Source organism: Cibotium barometz, chromosome 65 (genome assembly GCF_041138505.1).
Source record: "Cibotium barometz isolate CiBa-2024 chromosome 65, ASM4113850v1, whole genome shotgun sequence".
Taxonomy (NCBI): domain Eukaryota; kingdom Viridiplantae; phylum Streptophyta; class Polypodiopsida; order Cyatheales; family Cibotiaceae; genus Cibotium; species Cibotium barometz.
The window spans coordinates 30,753,162-30,776,863 of record NC_141110.1 but is presented as its reverse complement, the minus strand read 5'-3'; the positions used below and the strand labels follow the sequence as shown (position 1 = coordinate 30,776,863).

Below are 23,702 nucleotides of genomic sequence, written 5' to 3'. Positions count from 1 at the left end.
TGCACTACACACAAAATGCTAGCAAAATTAGTTAGACCAATCACAACTTTTTACAATGGTGAGTTTTTTAATACTCCAATCTTTTAGCCTCACATTTCCTATTTTCTTTTCTCAAGTGTGTCTTGAGCTCTAGGAACTAGTCTTAAGATGATCTTAAGTTGTGGCATCTATAACATGTGGGTAGATGTGGTGACACCGGCCTTTTCCTTAAGCAACTTTACAAGTCCTAACTTGCATTGTCTTTGGGATCTCTCCCCTTCAACCAAAATAAGTTAAAGAATGTTCTAGGCTCACCAACCCTCCAAAACTCAACTCCTTTTATAATTTCAATCTCTAGTTTCAAGTTTGTGAAGCTCTTTACTAACAAATTGGTCACATAGTTAAATAAATTTATGTACATGTTTCCAAAAATGTGCAAAGGTATATAGATTGCTAATGTATTGGATGAGCAGTTTAATCAATAGCTTTAGTTTATATCGAGCTGTTTTAGTTCTTTGAACGGTGAAAGTTTAGTAGATAGCAAGGGTTGTTAAGTTCTCTCTAACAATTGGTTTTTGCTTCTTTGCTTCTCTCTCTCTCTCTCTCTCTCTCTCTCTCTCTTCCCGACATTGTGCAAGAGTAAGTGAGTTATTTTTTACTTCAATCAAATATATTAGTTAGAAGTAAGAAAATTGCATTGAGTACTCTTTTTAATTGCATTGAGTACTCTTTTTAAGTTAAGCAACACCATAGAGGAAAAAACTGATGCTGCTGCTTAACTTAAAGAGAGTACTCAATGCAATTTTCTTACTAATTTTTAACATCGGGCGCTTGTTCTATTGGTTGATGGGGGTGACTTATAACCTGGAGGTACCAGGTTCGATACCCGGCTGGACACCCGATAGTTACCTTGCCCTCGCTTTGTAGAGGATATGAGGGGTCCTCATTGAGTACTTTGCTCCTTCTAGTAGTCGCCAAATTGTTAAAAAAGAAAAACTGATCTTTGTTTTGTGTGTGTCGCTTCTCCTCCTCCTCCTACGTCATCATAAATACGATAATAATTTAAGACCAATTTAACTTCAATAACTTCGCGCACACATTAAGAGCTTGTTAAGATTCCTTTTGCAACTACACGTGGCATTTGCTTGAACACACTATTCGGGGCACTCATCAAACTCACACAGGAACTTTTTCCTTTCTTTCTTTCTTTCGTTTCTTTGCTTCCCACACCCTTCTTCTCCAGGCCGTGAGATTGGAGACTTTTGTATCTTTCGTCCTGTGGTTTTGCTGCTAACGCAACGAAAAGAAGGCAGGCAAGTATGCGTTGGCCGATTCCTCTTCTTCATCTTGTCGTGGGTGGGGTTTTCTTCTGCGTGTGAGAAGAGGCGAAGATGTTTACACAGTGGGCCACCAGGCGCCTGTTCAAGTTTCTGCTGAAGAAGCGCATCGGGCGGTACATCAGCGGGGACCTGGACCTGGAGCAACTCGAAGTGCAGCTCGGCTCCGGCGTCGTCCAACTCAACGACGTTGCCCTCAACGTCGATTACATCAACGGCCAGGTTTCTCTCTCCTCTCTCTATAATCATCACACACCATCGTCCACCTCTCTCTACAATCATGATTCATCACACATCATTGCCCAGCCACGACTGAAATTTTGGAAAGCTGTATGTCGATTGGGCACACTCACATGTGCGTTTGTTTGATCGCCTTGCTATTGGGTCTCTACATGTGGCTCATCTTCAATACGGCTTGTTGGGTCTTTCTTGGAGACTTTGAAATGGGCTTATTTTTCCCATCTTATATGTCCTCTTAAGAGCTTTTGCAATTGGGTTGCCAGTTTATATATGTTGGCTGTTTCCTGCTCATGTAGAATTGGCTTTCCTTGAAGTCTTGAAATTCTGTTGTGTGCTGATGGGCTCTTTTTACTTTGTGTGGGCTGAAATTGTGCTGTGGATTACGGGCTCTTTACTGAGTGATGGTGGGCTTGCCCTCCGGAGTTTTTTATTTGTGATGAATTGTGCTGTGTGTTGATGGGCTCTTTCATGGTGTATCACGTGGCTTGTGATGATGGGCCTGCATCTTACCAAGTATGCAATGGCCCCTTGCTTCAAACATTTCATTTTCATGTTACCAATTGATTGTCCTTATGCAGTTGGCTGACTCATCAGTGGCATTAAAAGAAGGATCCCTGGGGAGCATCACCCTAAAATTGAAGTGGAAAGTGCTGCCAACAATAGAGATTGAGCTGGATGAAGTTGAATTAGTTTTCGTTCCACGAAAAGCCAACAGCAAAGCTCAACTGCAGAACAAGTCATCTCCCCTTAATGAGTACACATCTGAAGCACAGCAGTTCGGATCGGAGTCAGAGCTTGTGGGCTTGGAAAGTGTGGGGGGTTGCACATACTTGCCTGTTCAGGAGGGAGTCAGGGTGGTTGCTAATTTGGTTGAGAGCTTACTTCTCGGCATGCATGTCAGTGTGCAACGAGCTATTGTTGCTTTTGAGGGGCAGCCTAGCGCCAAAGGGAGTCGAGCCATGGAGGAATTCCCAAAGGAGAGCACCAGTGTTTCTCACAGCATGCTAGTCCTTCGTGTTGGGTGTGTGGAATATGGCATCGATTATTCCTCACGCTGTGAAGACAGTTGCAACAGGGAAGATCGACATGGTGCAGAGTCGTCAACTCTTACAAAGGCTATCAGATTTCAGCAGATGACTTTGGAGCTTCTGGATGTTCTTGATGATGGTTGTGAATGTCCCAGCACTACAACAAAAGGTGGCAAGGTCTTTGGGCAGCCAATTTCTATATTACAAGATGATGATAGTTTGTTGGGATGCATACAGCTTAGCATACCATGGAAAAGTGGTTGCTTAGACATCCCAAAATTGGATGCTGATATTAGTATCTCACACATCAATTTGCGGGTCACGGGCCATCAAATTCAGCAGCTGTTGGCTGTTGTTAGTGCTTATGGAGATTCGGCAAGTGCTCAAGGTGGTGATACAAATCAATGTAATGCTTTATGCAACAATGGCTTGTCTATCATCAAAGAGGCTGATGACAGTAAGGATAGGAGAGGAGCAACTGTTGCTGAGCCTGCTGTAGTTCGATCTCAGAGCAAATCCTCCAGGTCTTCTCTTCTCCCTGGTGCAAGGTTGATATCTGATTGGGTGCATTGGAATGATCGAGATACATATACAAGAGAAGAAGCTATGTCAGAGGCGGACTTTGTTGCAAGGTAGGATCTCAAGTCTTTTCAAAATTTACCATTAGTCTTGTTGGATGTAATCTCTTAGGACTGTGAGTGTGCTGTGTACTTGTCATGTTTCATTGATCTGATTGGCTGGTAGTGGAGTATCTAGAAGATGCTGTAGCTGTGTAATAGTGTTCCAGCCTTTTCTTGTTGGGCCAGTACCACACCTGATCCTCTAAGCAAGGAAACTGCGTCGTAAGGGGGACCCTTGGGACCTGATGAGGGTGTCTTGTGCAAATGTTTTCCTCACCGTAAACCCGGTGCTTCTGTGAGCTGTGTACTTGTCATGTTTCATTGTTGGATGTAATCTCTTAGGACTGTGAGTGGGCTGTGTACTTGTCATGTTTCATTGATCTGATTGGCCGGAAGTGGAGTATCTAGAAGAACTTAGGATACCTTTTTGATGGGCTCTATGCATGTTGTGATCAGGCCATGTGCAAGTCCTGTGCACAGTCATATGTAACCCACTTGCAAGCTGTAATGATGTTCAGGAGCTCTAGGCACTTATGATCAGTTGCACGGAATACCAGTCAGGTCATTTAGGAGTTTTGGAGTCTACTTGTGCGAAAGCCTTTTTCTGTCGAAAGGCCACTAGCAAGTAACAGATGGCCATGGAACCTTGATGAGAGTGTAGGAAATATACACATTTTGTAGTGGACATGTATGTAGGAGTTAGGCTTTATTAGTGCTAGGTACACTAGGCCTTAGTTTGATGGTTTTTAAACCTTATAACCACTTTTAGCCACATTTATAGGGACACATGGCACACATTGCTTGGACCCCTTTTGGGCCTTTGTTTTAGGTTTTAAACCTTTTGTTAATGAATATTCTCTCTGTCATGGCCCTGTGAAAATGGAACAGCACAACTGTGGGCATGGTGATTGCAGAGGCAGAATATTGAATGATTCACATGGGGGGTGCCCGGATAGAGTTAATGATTTGTGGACATCCCTAGGTGTGAAGGGGGGGAACTAGAACATTAAACTTTGATGTTTATTAAAGTTTGCCCCTAGGCCTTAGTGGCCCCTAGGGACTTTTAAAGTTTGGGGCCCTAGGGATTATTTTGGGGAGGAGAGCCACTCCACTTTTGGAGTGTGTGTTTCTCTCCTCTCTCTCCTCTCTCTCTCTCTCTCTCTCTCTCTCTCTCTCTCTCTTCCCTTTTGGGGAGTCGTGGAGCAAAAGTGGGCTCTCATGCGTGGAAAAGCTGAGGAAACTCTGGTCGACTGCTGATTAGGGCTGTTGCTGCTGTTTTCTGTGAGCTGTGTGCTGGAGCAGGCCGTACAATAGTCGTACAGTGCTGTACGAACAGCAGGTACTGCTGTGGACAGAGAGGCGCAGAGTTGTGGGACAAAGATAGGCGGCTGCGACTGCTGAATCCAGGCTGTACAGGCTGTACGACTGCAAGTACAGCTCTGTACGTTCTGCAGGTACACTGTACGGCCAGTTTTGGGGCAAGTACAAGAGCTGGGCAACACTGTTGCAGACAGCGCAGGCGACCAGCAGCAAATTCAGCAGGCGGCTACTTCTGGTTTTCTGCAGAAACAGCCCATACCATCAAGTACAATCAAGTACAAGCAAGTACAGTCAAGTACATACAAGTACAGTGCTGTTTTTCAGATCTGTACTTTCAAAGACAGCATAGAAGTGAACACAAGGAGGAGGGTACAGACAAGTACAAACACGTGTGTGAAGCAGGGTTGTGGAAACAAGTGCCTGCAAGTACAGATTGGTACCGTTGCTTCCTCCAGTGCTGTTTCTCGAGCTGAATTTGGTAAGCTCCGCTTCTGTTCATCTATCTCTCTTTCTACTGCTTGATGTTTGTTGCAGATATGAGTTATCTGGCCCCTTGTGAGAGGAGGGGTATGGCAGATTGACAAGGGTTGAGACAGAGTTTGGACAGCATATGTATGTATGAGCTGAGATGTTGTATCATGCACTTGAGTTATGCCAGATGTATGCTCATGGCTGCCCTGCTTAGTGATCTTGGCTGATCAGAGGGAGGCACAATGTGTTGTTTGAAACACAGATCTGTGTGCATAGATCCTCTGTGCTAAGAGGAAATTGTGGGCCGTCAGATTGGACATACAGGTGTAATCTCTTGGCTGATTTTTGTTGTACTCAGCCATTCATACTATTTTAATTGAATAAAGAAATACCGCAAGGGGCGCCAAGCTTTGGGCCAACAGGTGTCGCTTTGTATTCAGATTTGGGCACTCTAGCTCCAATCTGTTTTGTTTTCACATCTAGACTACAATTGGATGGGTGACTGCTAGTCTACCGCACTCTGGTTTCTATCAGAGGCCGGTTTCACTCTCACAACTCTTACGTGAGAGCTTCCACCGCCAACTTGAGCTCCTCTGTGTGTGTGCCTGACTACTGTGCCTTTCAAGCTTTCCATTGCCTCTGACAACTGCTTCCTTCTCCCTGGCTTTGCCAACATTTGGTATCAGAGTCTGCATCGAACTTGTGACCTGTAGTGCTGCGTTGACTCTGTACCAGGTGGCGCTGTATAGTTCGACTCAGCGAAGGCGGTGTTGTGATCAAGCTAGTCAAGGCAGTGCTGTGTTGGGTGGCTAAGCAAGCAACCAAGCCAAGGTGATATTGTGTAGCAAGCGGCGCTACAGACAGGCGGCACATAAGGCATTTCTGCAGTGGCGTGCACCACAAGCTGAAGGTGGCTGAGAAGGTTCAAGCGATGAACTGGGCACCGATGAGACTGGCAGCTACAGGGCTGCACAGGTAGGTGTGACAGAGGTGGTGCTTCACACAAGGCTTAATGCGGTTGTGCAAGCAGCTGCACGTGGCATTGCAGCAAGTGAAACAAGCGGCGCTACAGATAGGCAGTGCATAAGGCATTTCTGCAGCAGCGGGCACCACAAGCTGAAGGTTCAATTGACGCATTGGACAGCGACTGGTAGCTACAGTGCTGCACAGGTAGGTGAGAGAGGGGCGGTGCTTCATCACAGGCTTAAGGTGGGTTGTTCAAGCAACTGCACTTGACGCTGTACAAGAGGGTGCAACAAGCGAAGGGGCTCACGGCACTGCACACAGTGGTGATACATGGCACTCTTAGACACTGCTGCACATAGCATTGCAAAGCAGTAGGCATTACACAGGCGCAGCAGGTGGCGCTATATGGGCAGAACTTGGTGGGATTCGACGGCGCTGCACATGGTTGTCACATGCGGAAGCTCTGGGAGTCTTCTTTTGGAACATGCTTGATGCAAAACACATATAGAAGATAGAGAAGAGAGATAGTGTAAGCCTAGTGGGGCGTGCTGTGACAGATTCCACCACGTATCCAAGAGATAGAAAGATAGAGAGGGAGTGAAACCAATCCAGACCTATGATAACAAACCCCGGAACAGTGGGGACACCGACAGACAGCACAGCACTGAAACAAACTTTAGGACGCAGTGGAATAACCATAAACAATACCAAAGAGAACACCGGAACGGCCGGCCCCCCTAGGAACTGTTTTATTCCAATGAGTAAACTGATACAGATAAACCAAGGTGCGGGTGCAGTCTTGCACCGGATTTTCCACAACGCTCAGCAAACAATTGCTCAAAGATCTGGGGTACCAATCAGCACCACAAACCAGTGCAAATCAACCTTGAACAACAGCCCTGTATGGTGCCGAATCCAGCCCTGAAATCTGTGCCAAAACAGCCCGGAGCGGCGAGCCTCAAATCAGCCCCAGCAGGGCTCTTAGAAGTGTCCCCGATACCTGCTGTACGACCAGCCTCGACCAGTGCTGTACGGCCAGTAGATGTACCTGCTGTACAGCCAGATGATAGAGAGAAGAACCTAGCCGTTGTATGGCCCGCATAAGAAAGAGAAGAGGAACTGCCCGGCTGCTGTCTTCTGTACAACCAGCGCAAGAGAGAGAAGAAGGTTGTTCCACCACTGTACCTGCTGTATGGCTGTCGTACAGATAGCAAAGAAAGAATCCCACCGGTAAGCACTCAGCCACCCACTGCAGGGTACGGCCATCACAAGGGAAGATAAAGAAGTCGGCTGTCCTGCTGAAAATAACAGGTCGCTTGCTGGTCATGTGTATGGCCAGCACTGTGGAGAGGAGAACAAGCTGCTGTACGGACAGATCAGTGCAGGAGAGAGAAAAAGAGCATATGCTGCTGGCGGCTTGTCCAGATACATACGATCAGCCCTGCGGTGGATGTGCATGCCTATCCTCCACGATGGCCCTTCCATGCATTTATAAAGTTGACTAGCTCTATTTTTGATGTGCTTTTTCCTCTTTTTGCCATAAGTGGCTTTGCTCCTAAAAATAGCTACTTTCAAGCTTTTTCCCAAACTTGTTGGCCAAGTTTGCTATAGGCTGCCAGAGGCAGCAGAGGACAGACTTGGGGGTGGCACGGCCACAGTTTTAGGAGTAGAGTACTTAGTTTGGGAGGAGATGGTTCTAGTAGTCAGGGGACAGGATCCATGGCATCTCTCCGGAGGTAACTCTCCTGGAAGAGAATCTACAAAACAATCTTTATATTTCTTTCGGAAATCTTTTCTTTCAGAATCAAGAGTTGGGAGTGATTCATCACTCTCAAATTCCTTAGGATCCCTAACATAAACCAAGTACAAAGAAATAGATTGCTTTATTGCTTTAGGAACCTATACATGACTGATGAGTGGAATAGAATTTCCCTTAACTTCTACATCAAAAGTTACATTCTTGCCTTTAAAAGGAAATTTAATCTTGTTTCCAACCGTAGGCTGGATCAATCTTCTTATGCCAGGGCATACCCAAAAGTACATCACAATGTCCAATTTTACCAACAACAAAGTTCTCATGATCCGCGTAATCCCTAATATGTAAATGAATCTTTCCCAAGATAAGGGGTCACTTCTGTTGACATTTTGTCGAAAGCGGCACCTGCAAAAATAGGAGCGCCAAACCTATTTGGAGGGAGGTTTAAAGCTTCAATCACTTGGGGATGGATATAGTGATGGGTAGCACCACTATCAAAATGAATGAGGACTGGTTGGTTAGCCACTTTGTCCCAAGCCTTGAAAAGTTGCCTTCTCTCTGGCGGCGTTGTAATGTGCACAGTATGTATCTACCGTGTGCTACACGCACGCAAGACTAGCTTCGAGGTTTGGGGAAGCTTGGAGCTAGGCAGGTTGATTGGCGAGTTGAGTTAGGGATAGACTAACGGGCGGGCACCCAAGTATGGACGGGCGGGCGCCCCAAGTGTGGACGCCCGATGACCGGCCAAGTGCCTATAAAAGGGTGGCCAAGGTTAGTCATTAGTCATATAGAGTCTCGCGTGATTTGTGAGAGCTCTATGGTCTGGAGCCTGGATCTAGTGCAGATGTCATGTGCACAGTGTGTATCTACCGTGTGCTACACGCACACAAGACTAGCTTCGAGGTTTGGGGAAGCTTGGAGCTAGGCAGACTGATTGGTGAGCTGAGTTAGGGATAGACTAACGGGCGGGCACCCAAGTATGGACGGGCGGGCGCCCAAGTGTGGACGCTCGATGACCGGCCAAGAGCCTATAAAAGGGTGGCCAAGGTTAGTCATTAGTCATATAGAGTCTTGCGAGATTTGTGAGAGCTCTATAGTCTTGGAGCCTGTTAGGGTAAAGGCATTATGCCCACCCTTGTAGTGTGTACAAGCCCATAAGTTATAGTACATAGTACACTTAGTACTTTTAATGTACTAAGTGCACTATGTGTACTAGTGCAAATATACATGTGTGATAGGGGAGTCACACACTCATACATTTGATGAGTTGACTTATCCCCACATATGTCTCTCTCTCTCTCTCTCTCTCTTCTTCTCTGTGTGTGTGTCTCCCACATGAAACCTAATTCTAATATCCCTTCAACTGGTATCAGAGCTGCGGTTGTGTCCGTCTGTGTGCGGGTGTGCGGAGTCGTCTTCATCGTTGCGAAGAAGAAGCTCGACTATGGAGTCTTGAGCTTGGCAAGAGGAGAAGAAGAACTTGCTTTGAGTTTGGGTCTAAGCAAGGAGGAAGGAGACACAGATTTGATTTGCAGATCTGGTGAGGAGCTTGCAGGAGGCGTGGAGGTCAACCACAGTGTGCAGGGCAGAGCCATGGGCTCGGGTCAACATTGTGGGGCGTGCAAGCAGTGCCCGTAGTGTCCCAGTGCACGCAGGCGTTGGGCGGACACGCGAATACACGGCAGGTGACCTTTTCGAAGCGTCGTGGGGGACTGTTGAAAAAGGCCCACGATCTCTCCGTTTATTTGTGCGATGCAGAGATCGCCGTCATTGCTTGATCTCTGCCGTGGCCGTCTCGCCACACTCCGTCCAGTGCCTCCGTCGACGTACCAGCTTCGACCACGCATCACGACTAGTTCGCTTGCCGTCGCCTGTCAGTTTGACTCCAACTTCGCTAGTCGTCGGCTTGCGTGTCATCCCCGTTTTATTTCTGAACCCTTGTTGCTGACCTAAGTCGGCTCAGTCTTCTGCAGCACGCTGAGGAGCTCCTGCTTGAGGAACTGCCGCCTGCACGAATACAGCTGCCCTCTCAACACCTGCACAGCAGCATCAGCATCAGCACGAGCACGACGCCCCCCAACACCCCCCTTTTTCCTGCAGCAATAATTTTCTGCAACAAAAATCCGCTGTTTTCAAAGGTATTTGCTTCAATTTGTTTTTGGGATTTGCAATTGAGCAGGTACAATCATCAATTGAGCAGGTACAGGTCCAAATTGCTCAGATTTTGAGCAAAATTGGCAACAATTAGGTGACATTGGTCACATTCCGCGTCAATTTGCAGGAAATTGGATGTCAAAATGTGGGGCTTTTGATGTAATTGTGCCATTGGGCATTCATACATGCTGTATGATGTGAGCAATCTCACATTTGGGGCAAAATTGCAAGAAATTGGAGTGCAGATCAAAGGGCTTTTGTGCCGATTGGGTTGATTTGCATGCAGGCACTGGCATTTGATGCTTTGGGCAATGTGTTGATGCCTGTCAAGCACTCAATGTGCCTGTAAATCAAGGGGCTTTTATGTATTGGATGTATATGTGGCCAGGGGGAAGCATTGTGAAGACTCTGGATGCCTTCATGTGCGTTAATGTGCCATGTATGATCAGAAATTGATCTTGAATCAAGGGGCTTTTCAAGATTTTATGCTTGTTGAGCTTAACAAAGCAGCAGGGAAGACTTTGATGCCTTGAACCCTCAGAAATCCACTTGCAGTCAAGGGGCTTTTGCTCAATTTCTGTACGGGACTGTCGTATGCAGTGGTGAGGACTGTCAAGGTCTGATTTTCACTCATTTGGACAGCCAGGAGAGCATTTATTGCTATTGTACTTGCTGGTACAGATTTGGTACAACTTTGTACAAGTTTTGGCATGGCTGTACATTGATTTGAGTGAGGAAAAGGCTCATTTTCAGCTGCTGTACTTGCCGGTACAGATTTGGTACTTCATTGGTGAGCACTTAGTACTGTTGTACAGTACTTTGGAAGGGGAACAGAGCACATCTAAGGTGCTGTCCTAAATCTGCAGCAACCAGATTTTGGTGATTTTATCACATTCAGTGGGAGTAGAGTTGCATTCGTGCTTCCGCAGTGGGAGATAAACTTTGGGAGAACAACTGTGAGCACTTTGTGTGCTTTGGTGCAGTGGTTGCACATCTTGCAGGGAGTCAGGCATTGACAAAGGTTGCATATTGCTATGGCAACCACAGGTGAGAGCTCTTCATTGCTTCACATCAAGAAGCTTGAAGGCTCACATAATTATGACATTTGGCAAACCCAGTGCTATAACGTGTTGCTCCAGAAGAAGCAGCACAAGCCCATCAAAGAAAGGGGTGTAATGCCCGCTTCTCTTACTGCTGAAGAATGGGAAGATATGGATGAGCTAGCTAGATCCACCATCATGTTGTCTGTGTCAGACACTTTACTTTTCAGCATACGTGAAGAGAAGATAGCTTGGGGAATGTGGCAGAGATTGCAGGACTTGTATGCCCAGCAAAGTGCCTTAAGCAAAGTGTATTGGTTGAAGAAACTCATAGGTCTTCAAATGAAGGAAGGGCCGTCTATGACAGCCCATCTAAATGAGTTTAATGGTGTTGTCAGCCAGTCTGAAACTCGTTCCGCCCTTAGAACTTGCCTCCGAGCGCATGGATGATGAGTTCAAAGCCACCTTTCTCTTATGCACTTTGCCAGAGAGTTGGGACACATTCAGGACAGCCACTAGCAATTCGAATGCTATGCTGTCATATGCAGATGTTGAGGGTGCTCCTCTTCAAGAGGAGATGAACAGGAAGAACAACTCTGTTGGAAAGTCCAATGCAATGAATGCACGTGGGAGATCCCAGCAAAGGGGTAAAAGCCAATAACGGGGAAGGAGCAAGTCCCGCTCCAAAAAGGACTTGGAATGCCATTATTGTGGCAAGAAGGGACATATCAAAAAGCAATGCTACAAATGGAAGAATGATCAAAAGGAAAAGGGCAAAGGAAAAGACAAAGACAAAGATGAAGCCAAAGATGCAAAGCCAAAGGGCAAAAGTGGAGTCAAGATTGACGAAGTCAATGTGTCACATGCAGGTGACAGTGAGGATGAAGTCCTATTTACGTCTTCACTTGATGCCCATTCACTTCTTGCAGGAGATGGTCATGGTATGCACTCATGGATCATTGATTCAGGTGCCTCCTTTCATATCACAGGTTGCAGAGACTTGTTTGTCAGGTATACTGCTGGCAATGAAGGAGTAGTTTATTTGGGTGACAATCATGCATGCAAGATTCTTGGCAGAGGTGATGTGAGGCTTGTGTTTTGAGATGGCTCACAGCTTATGCTCCATGATGTCAGGCATGTGCCTGAGATCAAGAAGAACCTGCTTTCTACTGGACAGCTTGATGATGCTGATTATGTTACCACATTTGGTCGTGGAAAGTGGAAGATTAGTAAGGGCTCACTGGTTGTTGCCAGAGGCTCTAAGGTGGACACTCTTTACTTCATGCATGCTGGTGTTTGTCACCATGTTAATGTAAATGCAACCGAGCTGCCGGAAATCTCTATGTGACATAGCCGGTTGGGACACATGAGTGTCAAAGGAATGGAGCAATTGTCTCGTTTTGGTTACTTGCCTTCTCTAAAGTTCTCAAGTTTTCAGTTTTGTGAGCATTGTATATATGGCAGGCAACTCCAGTGCCCCCACAAGAAAGCTCTTGGACAGAAAGATGCTCAGTTAGAGCTTGTGCATACAGATGTATGTGAGATGCCTCAGCTTTCTTTGGGAGGGACAAAATACTTTGTGTCTTTTATTGATGATGCCACACGCAAGGTGTGGGTTTATCCTCTTCGTTTGAAGAGTGATACATTCTCAGTGTTTGAGAAGTTTGTTGCTCTTGTTGAGAATCAAACTGGCAAAACACTGAAGGCTTTGCGTTTCGACAATGGTGGAGAGTATATGTCCAAACAGTTTCAGGACTTTTGTGATGCTAAAGGCATCAAGAGGGAGCTCTCTACTCCTTATGATCCTCCACAAAACGGGACAGCAGAGAGGATGAACAGGACCATTCAGGAGAAGGTCCGTTCTATGTTGTCACATGCTGCGTTACCTCATGGTTTTTGGGCTGAAGCTGTTATGACAGCCGTTCATCTTATAAACAGGTCACCTAACACGAGGCTTGGTGGGAAAGTGCCAGAGGAAGTATGGACAGGGAAGCCTCCATCCTACAAGCACTTGAGAGTGTTTGGTGTTGCGTACGTGCACATACGCAGGGAAATACGCACCAAACTTGATCCTAAGTCTCACAAATGCATATTCCTAGGATATGGTGACAGTGGTAGTGGGCTCTCTGGTGCTATCCATGTCTCCTGTATGTAGTGCTGCCATATGTCCTGTCTCATCACTTTGTTCCTCTCATTGAGAGAGAGGTAACCCCGTGGAGCAGACTGATCATAATGAAAAGGTGGCAACTGCTCAATGTCTATACCATGATGTGAGAACCACTGTAGCATCTGTGCATACCAAGATCCAGTGTGTCCAGCCTCGGCTAGCTGTCTGGATGCCTCAAAAGCTCGGCAGGATAATCTCTCCATGGGCATCTCCCTCATCTTGTATATAAAGGAGATCGTCTGGAACAATGCCTCCACTGCCATAGGTGGTGCAACAAACTCAGCTCGAACAATGTCGTGCGGGACGGATGGTTTGCTGCGTATCATCCTCGAGAGCATCAAGATCTGTGGTCTCTCCAGCTGTACCCATGTGGAGGCTGCAAGCCCTGGTGCCCAAACCGCTGTTGCATACATCAAGGCTGGTGTCACTAATGTATCAAAGAGCCACCCCTTCGTGCAGGGTTCCTAAATGTGCCTGATGACACTGACGCTCAAGGCCAGCAAGAGCTGCATACCCCCGGGTCACTCTGTCTCGGACTGCCTGAGCCATGGAGAAGCGTCCAGCTGAGCTAGTAAATGTGATGCCAAGGTAAACATAAGAGCTCACCACCTCGACCCGCCCTCTTGCTAATGTGAGAGTAGTGTGGCTCCTGACTGCGGGTGAACTGTGGAAGATCATAACCTTGGTTTTCCCAAGGTTCACTGTGAGCCCCTGCTGTGCGCAGAAGTCATCAAGAGCCACAAGGTGTCTTTGAAGCCCAACCTGCGTGTCGGATACCAAGACGATGTCATCAGCATAAAGCATAACATGGACAGTAATACTTGATAGCTCAACCCCAGAGCCTCCTCCCTGTGTGATGTAATCGACCACCTCATCAATATAGAGCCACAAAGCAACAATAGAGCCGTTGCCTCCGTGCCTTGGCCTGATCAATCAGGCACCTCAATGTAAAAATGTGGTCGATGGTCGAGAAGGCTCGACGGAAGCCTTCCTGGCCTGCTGCTCTCAATCCCCCAACCTCTGCATGAGTGCTTAGCTCTGCCTCCAAAACTGCCCCTGGACGTTGGCGTATTGGACGTGGGCTACCGGAAGCTGTAGGCGGGCATGTGTGTAAGCAGCCACGCCTACGCAGGCAGCCAGGCTGGCAGCCGGCCAGGCCTACTTAGGTGGCCCTGCTGGCAGGCACCTTAGCCTACGTAGCCAGGCGCCTAGGCCTACGCAGCCAGGCGGCCAAGTCCAGGCGTAGGTTGGCACAGGCCGACGCAGGTCACTTGAGCAAACTTAGGCGCCAATAGAAACACACCTGGCAGCAGTGCAGGCGACGGTAGCATACCGGCGACAGCGATAAATCCAAGAGGGAAGAGAAAAAAAAAAACCAGAAAAAGCATTCGCCGATTTGTGTGCTTTCTTTTTTTTTATAAAGATTAAACTTAACAAAAAAAAAGTTTAAAAGCCCTCTCTAAGGTTTAAAGGTTTATGGATATATATATAATATTATGGTTATATATCCATATATATATATATATATATATATATAATATTATGGTTACATACATACATACATACATACATACATACACACACACACACACACACATATATATATATATATATATATATAATATTATGGTTATATATATATAATATTATGGTTATGTATATATAAAACACAAAACAAAAGCTCAAGTTGCTTTTGGGGAAGGTTATATAAACCCCTTAAGTGGGCTTCTTGCCACACATCTCTCAAGTTTTCAAGCTCTCAAGCTCTCAAGTTCTCTCGCACTATTCTTGTGCAAGATAGAATTTTCTCTCCACTTGCCCTCTTCACGATGTCGACCCAAGAATCGGAGTTGGAGCCTATTGTCGAACGCGAGGGCTTGCCGGCTACGAAAGATACCGATGCCGATCTTTTTGACAATTATGTGTCAAAATCTGATTTCCAAGAGTTCAAAGTAGCTCTCGAAGCTTCTTCTTCGGAACGTCAGGCACAAGTCGCTGCCCAGATGCAAGCTTTGCAGAACTCCATGTAACGGGATGCGGACGCGTGAATTGGAATTGTATAAATGTGAACAAGATTCTGAGCACTTAACACTTGAGCATTACAACCACAAAGCTGAAAAATGAGAGTACACCACATAAAGGGGCCGATGATAGGCTGACCCCCCCCCCTTTAGGTTATATTACCAAAAGAGTCTGCAAAGTACAAGATTACGGGTGCCTGGGATTCACCACCAGCCTGCACCTGATTCTTCCAAATACATTATGAATGAATACATTTCAAACAAGAGAATCTGTAGGTACTTCCGCCCTACACACAGGTACATCCGCCTTGCACAAGCCTCTTCACAGGTACATCCGCCTTGCACAAGAGTATCACAATCCTCACAGGTACTCCGCCCTGCACAAGATGTAAATGGATCTTTAGGCCCTGTTTCCACGCGAGAAACTGATCCAGAAAACCTGTGTTCTCCGCGAGCAAGTGTCCCCAATGCTTGCCCTAAGCACCTGCTGTACCAGGAATCCTTGAGACACATCCATGCTGACATATTCCATTGCTGTCCGGCCTGTTTTGTGCAATAACCAGTCCAAAACAGCAACTTTCTGTCGCGAGAAATCCACCTGTAAAGGGTCCTACAGCCCTGTGGAGGTCCCTAGAGCTGTCCTGTACTGTCCAAGTTGACTTTGGACACCTGTAACCAGCCCAAAACTCGCAATAACCAGAAATTGCAGGTTTGAAATTTACCAACCAGCCCTTTAGAAGAGTGTGGGGATCGTTGTCCAAGCTTGTGTGAGTCCGGGAAGCAAGCAACCAGCCTGTAGCAACTCCCAAAGCTCCAACCAGCTTTCCAATATGTTGAATAATGAGTAAAACAGCCCAAAAGGGCCTCTTGAGGGAGGCGCCTTTTTCAGGTGCCACCTCAGGGGCCTGGTGGGTACACATGCTGGCTGACATGTGTCCCCATAAGGTGTCCAGGTAGGTGTCCAGTCCATAGTGCTCCATTTGTCCTGTTTCTATAAGTTTAGGTCCAACCAAATGGGAAATGGCCATAAGCTGTCCGGACTTCATTAATTTTGGTCCAACCAAATGCGAACGCATTATAAGTTGTCCGGCCACTTATTAATGAGTGTGGACCTGCAAACCAATAAACCTTAGTAGTAAATGAAGTAAGTTGTAAATTGAGTGTGGACGCACTTACCACCTGCAAAACCCATAAGCCCACAGTTTTAGGCCCAAACAGGAGTGCACACACGTGTCCACAAGGTGCCCGGGCGTCCTTGGTCCCTCGGACTTCACAAGCCAAAATAACAAGCATTGTCCAGGCAGCAAGACAATGTCACACAAAGTAAAATAAAGTTATGGCATGCATCATTTATGCATTGTGCACATGTAAACTTGGAGAACCACCTATCATCATTCTTGTACTTGAAAATATTCCGCCTGCCATCATAACACACCATGTGTGCATGGCCGGAATCCACACGGGCACCGCCCGAAAGTCCACAAATGTCCTGCCATGTCCTTGGACTTATGATCCATACACATGCCCAGGTATAATACATACATGCATCCGCATGTTTCTAGGCCTGACACGCATCTGCATGTCCCTAGAATATAGGGGTTTGTGACATTCCCCCCGGCTTCTAATCAGTTGACCGCAACTGAAAAGCTTCCAGATAGGCCTTCAAAAGATCTGGGTAATCCTCGAAGTAGGCCTCATCCATCCATTTCGCATCCAAAGCTGAATAATTCTTGAACTTCACAAGGTACCTACGAACAAGTTTGCCTCCCGCAAGCTTTCGTTCCTTGTGAAAAACAATCTGTTCAGGTTGAAGAATCTCTTCCAGCTCATCCACCTCAGGTGGGTCTTCCATAGTACCTGTTGGAAAGCTTAGGGGCTGTTTTGAACCAAGAAGGACATGCCATTGCCTATGAGAGCAGACGCTTGCAACATGCAGAGCTTCGCTTACAGGTTTATGAGGAGGAGTTGTTGGCTGTAATTCATGCCCTTACTATTTGGAAACATTATCTTTTAGGGGCTGATTTTATGGTCAAAACTGATCATCAAAGTTTGAGATACTTTTTGACTCAAAGTAAGCTCTCAGAGAAGCATATGAGATGGGCAAATTTCCTCTCAATGTTTCATTTTCAGATTTTACACACTCCAGGGAAAAAGAATGTGGTTATCTAGACGACCACAGGTTCATGCTATTACAGTTGCATACCATGAGGACTTATCGGATATGCGTAATACTTATCATCTGGATGAGGATTTTGCACATGTATGGGCTGATTTGCAAGAGGGTATTGCTGTCCCATCTTATGTCATAAGAGATGGATATCTCATGATGCAAAATCGTATGTGTGTGGTAAAGAACCTTCGCCATAAGGTGATGAGTGCCATGCTCCTCCATATGCAGCTCATAGAGGCATTTTGGCCACAGCACAAGCTTTGGAGAGGTATTTCTTTTGGCCAGATATTCGCAAGGATATTGAAGCATATGTACGTGAATGTATGGTATGTCAAAAGGTCAAGTTTGACCGACATAAAGCACCTGGATTGCTTCAGCCTTTGCCTATACCAAATGAACCATGGGAAAGCATTGCTATGGATTTCATTATGGATTTGCCACCCACGGACGCCACAGGGAAATGATGCTATTTGGACCATCATTGATAGGTTTAGCAAGCAGGCACATTTCATTCCAAGGAGGAAGAATTCACTCTTTTTTGCATTTATGTAGAGTTGATTTTCCTTAAGCTCTTTAAACACAATAGCCAAGTGCTCACGATGTTGGGCTTCATTCTTTGAGAATACAATAATGTCATCAAAAAATATACCCGTGAACTTTCTATGCTTTCTGAGCACCCTGTCCATCATCCTGTTGAAGGTAGCGGGTGCATTTGTAAGGCCGAAAGGCACCACCAAAAACTCATAAAGACGAAAGGCTGTCCTAAATGCAGTCTTGTGTACATCTTGAGGTGCCACTCTCACTTGATGATACCCACTCTTGAGGTCTATTCGGCTGAAACATGCCGAACCTTCAAGCTTGTCCAAGATGTCATCAATGCGCGGAATCGGAAACCGATTCTTGATGGTTATCTTATTGAGGACACGATAATCAACACACATCCTGTAAGTACCATTCTTCTTTTGAACAAGAAGTACCAACGAGCAATATGGCGAGGAACTAGGCCAAATCAAACGCTTTTCCAAAAGTTCATTCACCTGTGCCATAATCTCTTCTTGTTGACTAGCACTCACCCTGTATGGTGGCCTATTAGGTGGAGAGCTACCGGGAATTAGATCTATGCAATGATCTTCCGGCCTCTCGGGTGGCAACCTTGCTGGCAAAGCATTCGCAAAACAATCTTTGAACTCATTCAAAAAGTTAAGCTTGTATTGATCTAATGTACTAACATCAACACTAGAATGTTCAATGGTATCACGTACAAAAACCAAGTAAGAACAAGCTGATTTCTTTATTGCCTTATTAATTTGTACATGGCTTACAAGAGGTATGGTACTTCCAGTAGTACTAGCATCTATAGAGTGCTCACGGCCTCTATGTACAAAGCTGATTTTCTTCTCTTTGTAAGCCTTAATAGGCTCTAAACGGTGATGCCAGGGCATCCCCAACGAAACATCACAACCTGTAAGAGGAGCCACTAAAAAGCTCTCATGGTTGAGGTAGTCCTGTATATGTACACGGAGCTTACCAATGACCGGAGTTACATCAACCTGTTTGCCCTCAAAGGCGGCATCTGCATTCATTTGCATTCCCATGTCTTCCACATTAAGACCTATGGCAGCAACCATCTGTACGGATATAAAGTTATCTGTGGAAGCATCATCAAAAAGAAACAAAGTGGGCTGATCCTTCAATTTGCCCCAAGCCTTGCATATGACTCTACTCTTGGGCTTATGCCCTGTATTACCCTGCACATCGGGTACAACATTCACAAGAGGCTTTTCCACATTAGGCTCAGCATTCTTAGGATTCTGTGGGCATTTAGGATATATATGATCTTTACTGCCACACTTAAAGCATTTTCCAGCCTTCCTGTACTCTTCCAATTGCTGTTTTGAGAGCCCAAAATTGTGGCGTTTACCCCCCGGCTTCTTTTCGGAGTCATCCTTTGCATCTCGGCCATCTTTGGGAGCATTCTTAGGTGGCTTTCCACCCTTTTTCTGGTCATAACTAGCCCTGAATTTGCTCTTGTTTTGACCTGCAAATGGCTTATTTGTGGGTGCTTTCATGTGCAAGTTCTCCGCAATCATGGCTGAGTGTATAAGCTCTTGTATGGTCTTATTTGGGTACACTCCCAAGCTTTGTTGGATGATGTGATGGAGCCCCGATTCAAACTTTCTCTTCTTCTCGTCCTCTCCAATCTTCATGAAGGGAGTAACCTTGAGAAGGACTTTCCAAAACTTTGCTATGTATGAAGCAACGGACTCTCCCTCATCTTGGGATAGCCAATCCCACTCCTTGCGTACATCCTTTACAAAGTTTGGTGGTAAGAATTGATCATAAAACTGAATTTTGAAAGAAGACCAAGTTGGGGCAGCACTTCCATCAAGTATTTTTGCAAGCCACCAATCACTTGCCGTATCCTTGAGATGCATTCCCACATGCCTGAGGATAGACTTTTCCGAAAAGTCTTCATTGCAAAAAGCTATCTCAAACTGTCTAATGAATGCAAGTGCTTTGGTAGAGTCCAAGTGCTTTGGTAGAGTCCATCCGTCCCTGAAAGTTTTCAACTTTACATCCTTGTCACCGGACTTGAACTCTCGAGGCTTCTTCCTTCTATGTGCATCCCTATGTACATCCTGTTCATCTCCATGGTGATGATGCCGCGATGAAGATTCACGATCCCTCTTCGTTCTCTCTTGAGCCACACTCTCCGAATGAGTGGAAAGCTCAACACGAGAACGGATATGTCTTCTTGGAGCAAAGTGGGAATGAGTAGAGGATCCCTCATCCTTACTCTTCTCATGACCTACATCAAGCCTAGCACTAGGGACTCTTGTCATGACCTACATCAAGCCTAGCACTAGGGACTCTTGTCCTTTCAGCATTTGGCACTTGCTGTGCTCTTCCTGCTTGTTGTGCATCATGTGCACCATCACGGGCAGCCATGAGGGGTGGCTTCTTGAAAGCCAATCTACCATCTGCTTCGGTGTATACATCACCCTTAACCATTAGGTATGCAAGTGCAAGCTCTCGGGGTTTCTCAACATCCATTTCCTTTGCAATTGCTTCAAAAGTGACTTCATGGACCGAAGCCTTTGCCTTCGCAGCCAACACCCTTTGTACATCCGGGTCATTTTTCAATGACCTGAGCTCTTCGGTTTCAGCCCTATAGCGTCGCACTTGACGCCTCAAAGATTCCAAATGAGAATGCATAGTGTCATGAGTACCTGCATCTCCATAGACATCATTGCATGCAGCATCTCTTGCATCCCTTGTACCATGAAATTCACGGTCCTGTGTGTTCTCCACGCTGTCAGAAATGTGGCTGTCCATGACACTCAAATCAGGTCACCAGTTATGATTCCAAGCCTCAGACCGTTTTCCAATGAGGGGAAAAACTGAGCTCTGATACCAATGTAACGGGATGCGGACGCGTGAATTGGAATCGTATAAATGTGAACAAGATTCTGAGCACTTAACACTTGAGCATTACAAACACAAAGCTGAAAAATGACAGTACACCACATAAAGGGGCCGATGATAGGCTGACCCCCCCCCCCCCCCCCCTTTAGGTTATATTACCAAAAGAGTCTGCAAAGTACAAGATTACGGGTGCCTGGGGATTCACCACCAGGCTGCACCTGATTCTTCCAAATACATTATGAATGAATACATTTCAAACAAGAGAATCTGTAGGTACACAAGCCTCTTCACAGGTACATCCGCCCTGCACAAGCCTCTTCACAGGTACATCCGCCCTGCACAAGAGTATCACAATCCTCACAGGTACTCCGCCCTGCACAAGATGTAAATGGATCTTTAGGCCCTGTTTCCACGCGAGAAACTGATCCAGAAAACCTGTGTTCTCCGCGAGCAAGTGTCCCCAATGCTTGCCCTAAGCACCTGCTATACCAGGAATCCTTGAGACACATCCATGCTCACATATATCATTGCTGTCCGGCCTGTTTTGTGCAATAACCAGTCCAAAACAGCAACTTTCTGTCGTGAGAAATCCACCTGTAAAGGGTCCTACAGCCTTGTGGAGGTCCCTAGAGCTGTCCTGTACTGTCCAAGTTGACTTTGGACACCTATAACCAGCCCAAAACTCGCAATAACCAGAAATTGCAGGTCTGAAATTTACCAACCAGCCCTTTAGAAGAGTGTGGGGATCGTTGTCCAAGCTTGTGTGAGTCCGGGAAGCAAGCAACCAGCCTATAGCAACTCCCAAAGCTCCAACCAGCTCTCCAATATGTTGAATAATGAGTAAAACAGCCCAAAAGGGCCTCTGGAGGGAGGCGCCTTTTTCAGGTGCCACCTCAGGGGCCTGGTGGGTACACGTTGGCTGACATGTGTCCCCATAAGGTGTCCAGGTAGGTGTCCAGCCCATAGTGCTCCATTTGTCCTGTTTCTATAAGTTTAGGTCCAACCAAATGGGAAATGGCCATAAGTTGTCCGGACTTCATTAATTTTGGTCCAACCAAATGCGAACGCATTATAAGTTGTCCGGCCACTTATTAATGAGTGTGGACCTGCAAACCAATAAACCTTAGTAGTAAATGAAGTAAGCTGTAAATTGAGTGTGGACGCACTTACCACCTGCAAAACCCATAAGCCCACAGTTTTAGGCCCAAACAGGAGTGCACACACGTGTCCACAAGGTGCCCGAGCGTCCCCGGTCCCTCGGACTTCACAAGCCAAAATAACAAGCATTGTCCAGGCAGCAAGACAATGTCACACAAAGTAAAATAAAGTTATGGCATGCATCATTTATGCATTGTGCACATGTAAACTTGGAGAACCACCTATCATCATTCTTGTACTTGAAAATATTCCGCCTGCCATCATAACACACCATGTGTGCATGGCCGGAATCCACACGGGCATCGCCCGAAAGTCCACAAATGTCCTGCCATGTCCTTGGACTCATATGCATCCACTCATATGATTCATACACATGCCCAGGTATAATACATACATGCATCCGCATGTTTCTAGGCCTGACACGCATCCGCATGTCCCTAGAATATAGGGGTTTGTGACACTCCATCTCTCTCTTGACCACTACCCTATCTACTCTTTCGGGTATGGATACCTTGGTCTTTGCTTTAGGCCCCAACATTACTCCGGAACCGTTCGGAGGCAAGCAAAAGCAGCGTACCAAGGAGATCGTGGACACTTTGCTTCATAAGTGGCAGGTCCATTTTCAGTTTCATCCATATGATGATGGAAAAAAGATCCAGTTAGCAGCAGGTTTCCTCTCAGGCAAAGCTTTGCTCTGGTGGAAGGAACTCAATCCTAAGCCAACAACTTGGGCACAATTTGAAGACGTCTTCAAGAAGGAATTCCTCAAGAAAGAGGATGATTATGATATTGTCCGGTTTACAGCTTTGACCATGACCTCGCAGCACCTCACTTATGAGGTCTACCTCCAGAAGTTTAGGGACTTGTAGATGAAAGCTACAAAGATGGATCCCACTACTCTTTTGGGGTTCTTCGTAGCCGGTTTACCCAACTCATACCGTTTACAGGTTAAAAATAACCAATGCAAAACATTGGACGAGGCCATTTATTCAGCTCGTATCTATGATGATACAATGGTCTCTTCCAAGTCTAAACCCGTTATCGAGCAGGGGAACAAGCACAAAAGGAAGTTCTCCGCACCAATGGCTAACGCGACTGAAGGAAAGTTTTCGGACCAATCTTCGAAGAATTCAAGTTCAACACCAGCGAAGAAGAAACGACTCCTTAAGGCTTTGAAGCTTAAGGAGGGCTGTTGTTTTATCTGCGAACAGAAAGGACACATGCGTAAGTGCAGCGTAACGAGTGCCTGAAGCAAAAGGGTGCAAAGACCAACGCAGGACCCAAGCCAAAGGCAGCTAACCAGTTGTCTTTGATAGGTACGTCAGTTACTGTACTTTCTCGCCCTAGTTCATGTTCTGATTGTTTGTTCAACTCTAAAGTTTTTGGCTTGCATGATCTTCTCCGAGTTTATGGAGAAGTGAATGGCCATAGAATCCACATTCTTCTAGACCCTGGCAGCTCACACAATTTTGTTAACTACAAACTTGTGCGGAAATTGAGTCTTGATACGACACCTAGCGATCATACCGATGAGGTACGCCTACCTGCAGGGAGAGAAGTATGGGATCGAAAGGTGGAGATGCTACCTATCAGGATTCAGGACTACAAAGATACTCTGGAATGCTATGTTATGCACCTAGAAATTGTAGACTTGTTATTAGGGATTTAGTGGTTTAAGACTCTTCAAGTCTAGATAGATTGGTCGAGTCATATTTTTTCTTATCAGCATGGGAACACCCAGTATAGTATCTTAGGTGATTGTATACATCCCTCTCTCAGGGACCTCTTGTAAATACAGTTGATTTTGTAAATATAATGGATTCTTCTTTGTATATCGCTTTCCATTGTG

General features: G+C 46.0%; 1 protein-coding gene across 1 annotated transcript in view; it reads left to right on the top strand.

Moving 5' to 3' along the window:
- Positions 1 to 1,103: 1,103 nt before the first annotated feature.
- Positions 1,104 to 23,702, top strand: part of LOC147603176 (autophagy-related protein 2-like) — a 49,530-nt gene continuing 26,931 nt past the window's right edge. The window contains exons 1-2 of the mRNA XM_086797391.1: positions 1,104 to 1,538; positions 2,135 to 3,216. Coding sequence (XP_086653517.1) covers positions 1,371 to 1,538; positions 2,135 to 3,216 — 1,250 coding nt within the window. The 5' untranslated portion in view covers positions 1,104 to 1,370. The remainder of the gene's footprint in view (positions 1,539 to 2,134; positions 3,217 to 23,702) is intronic.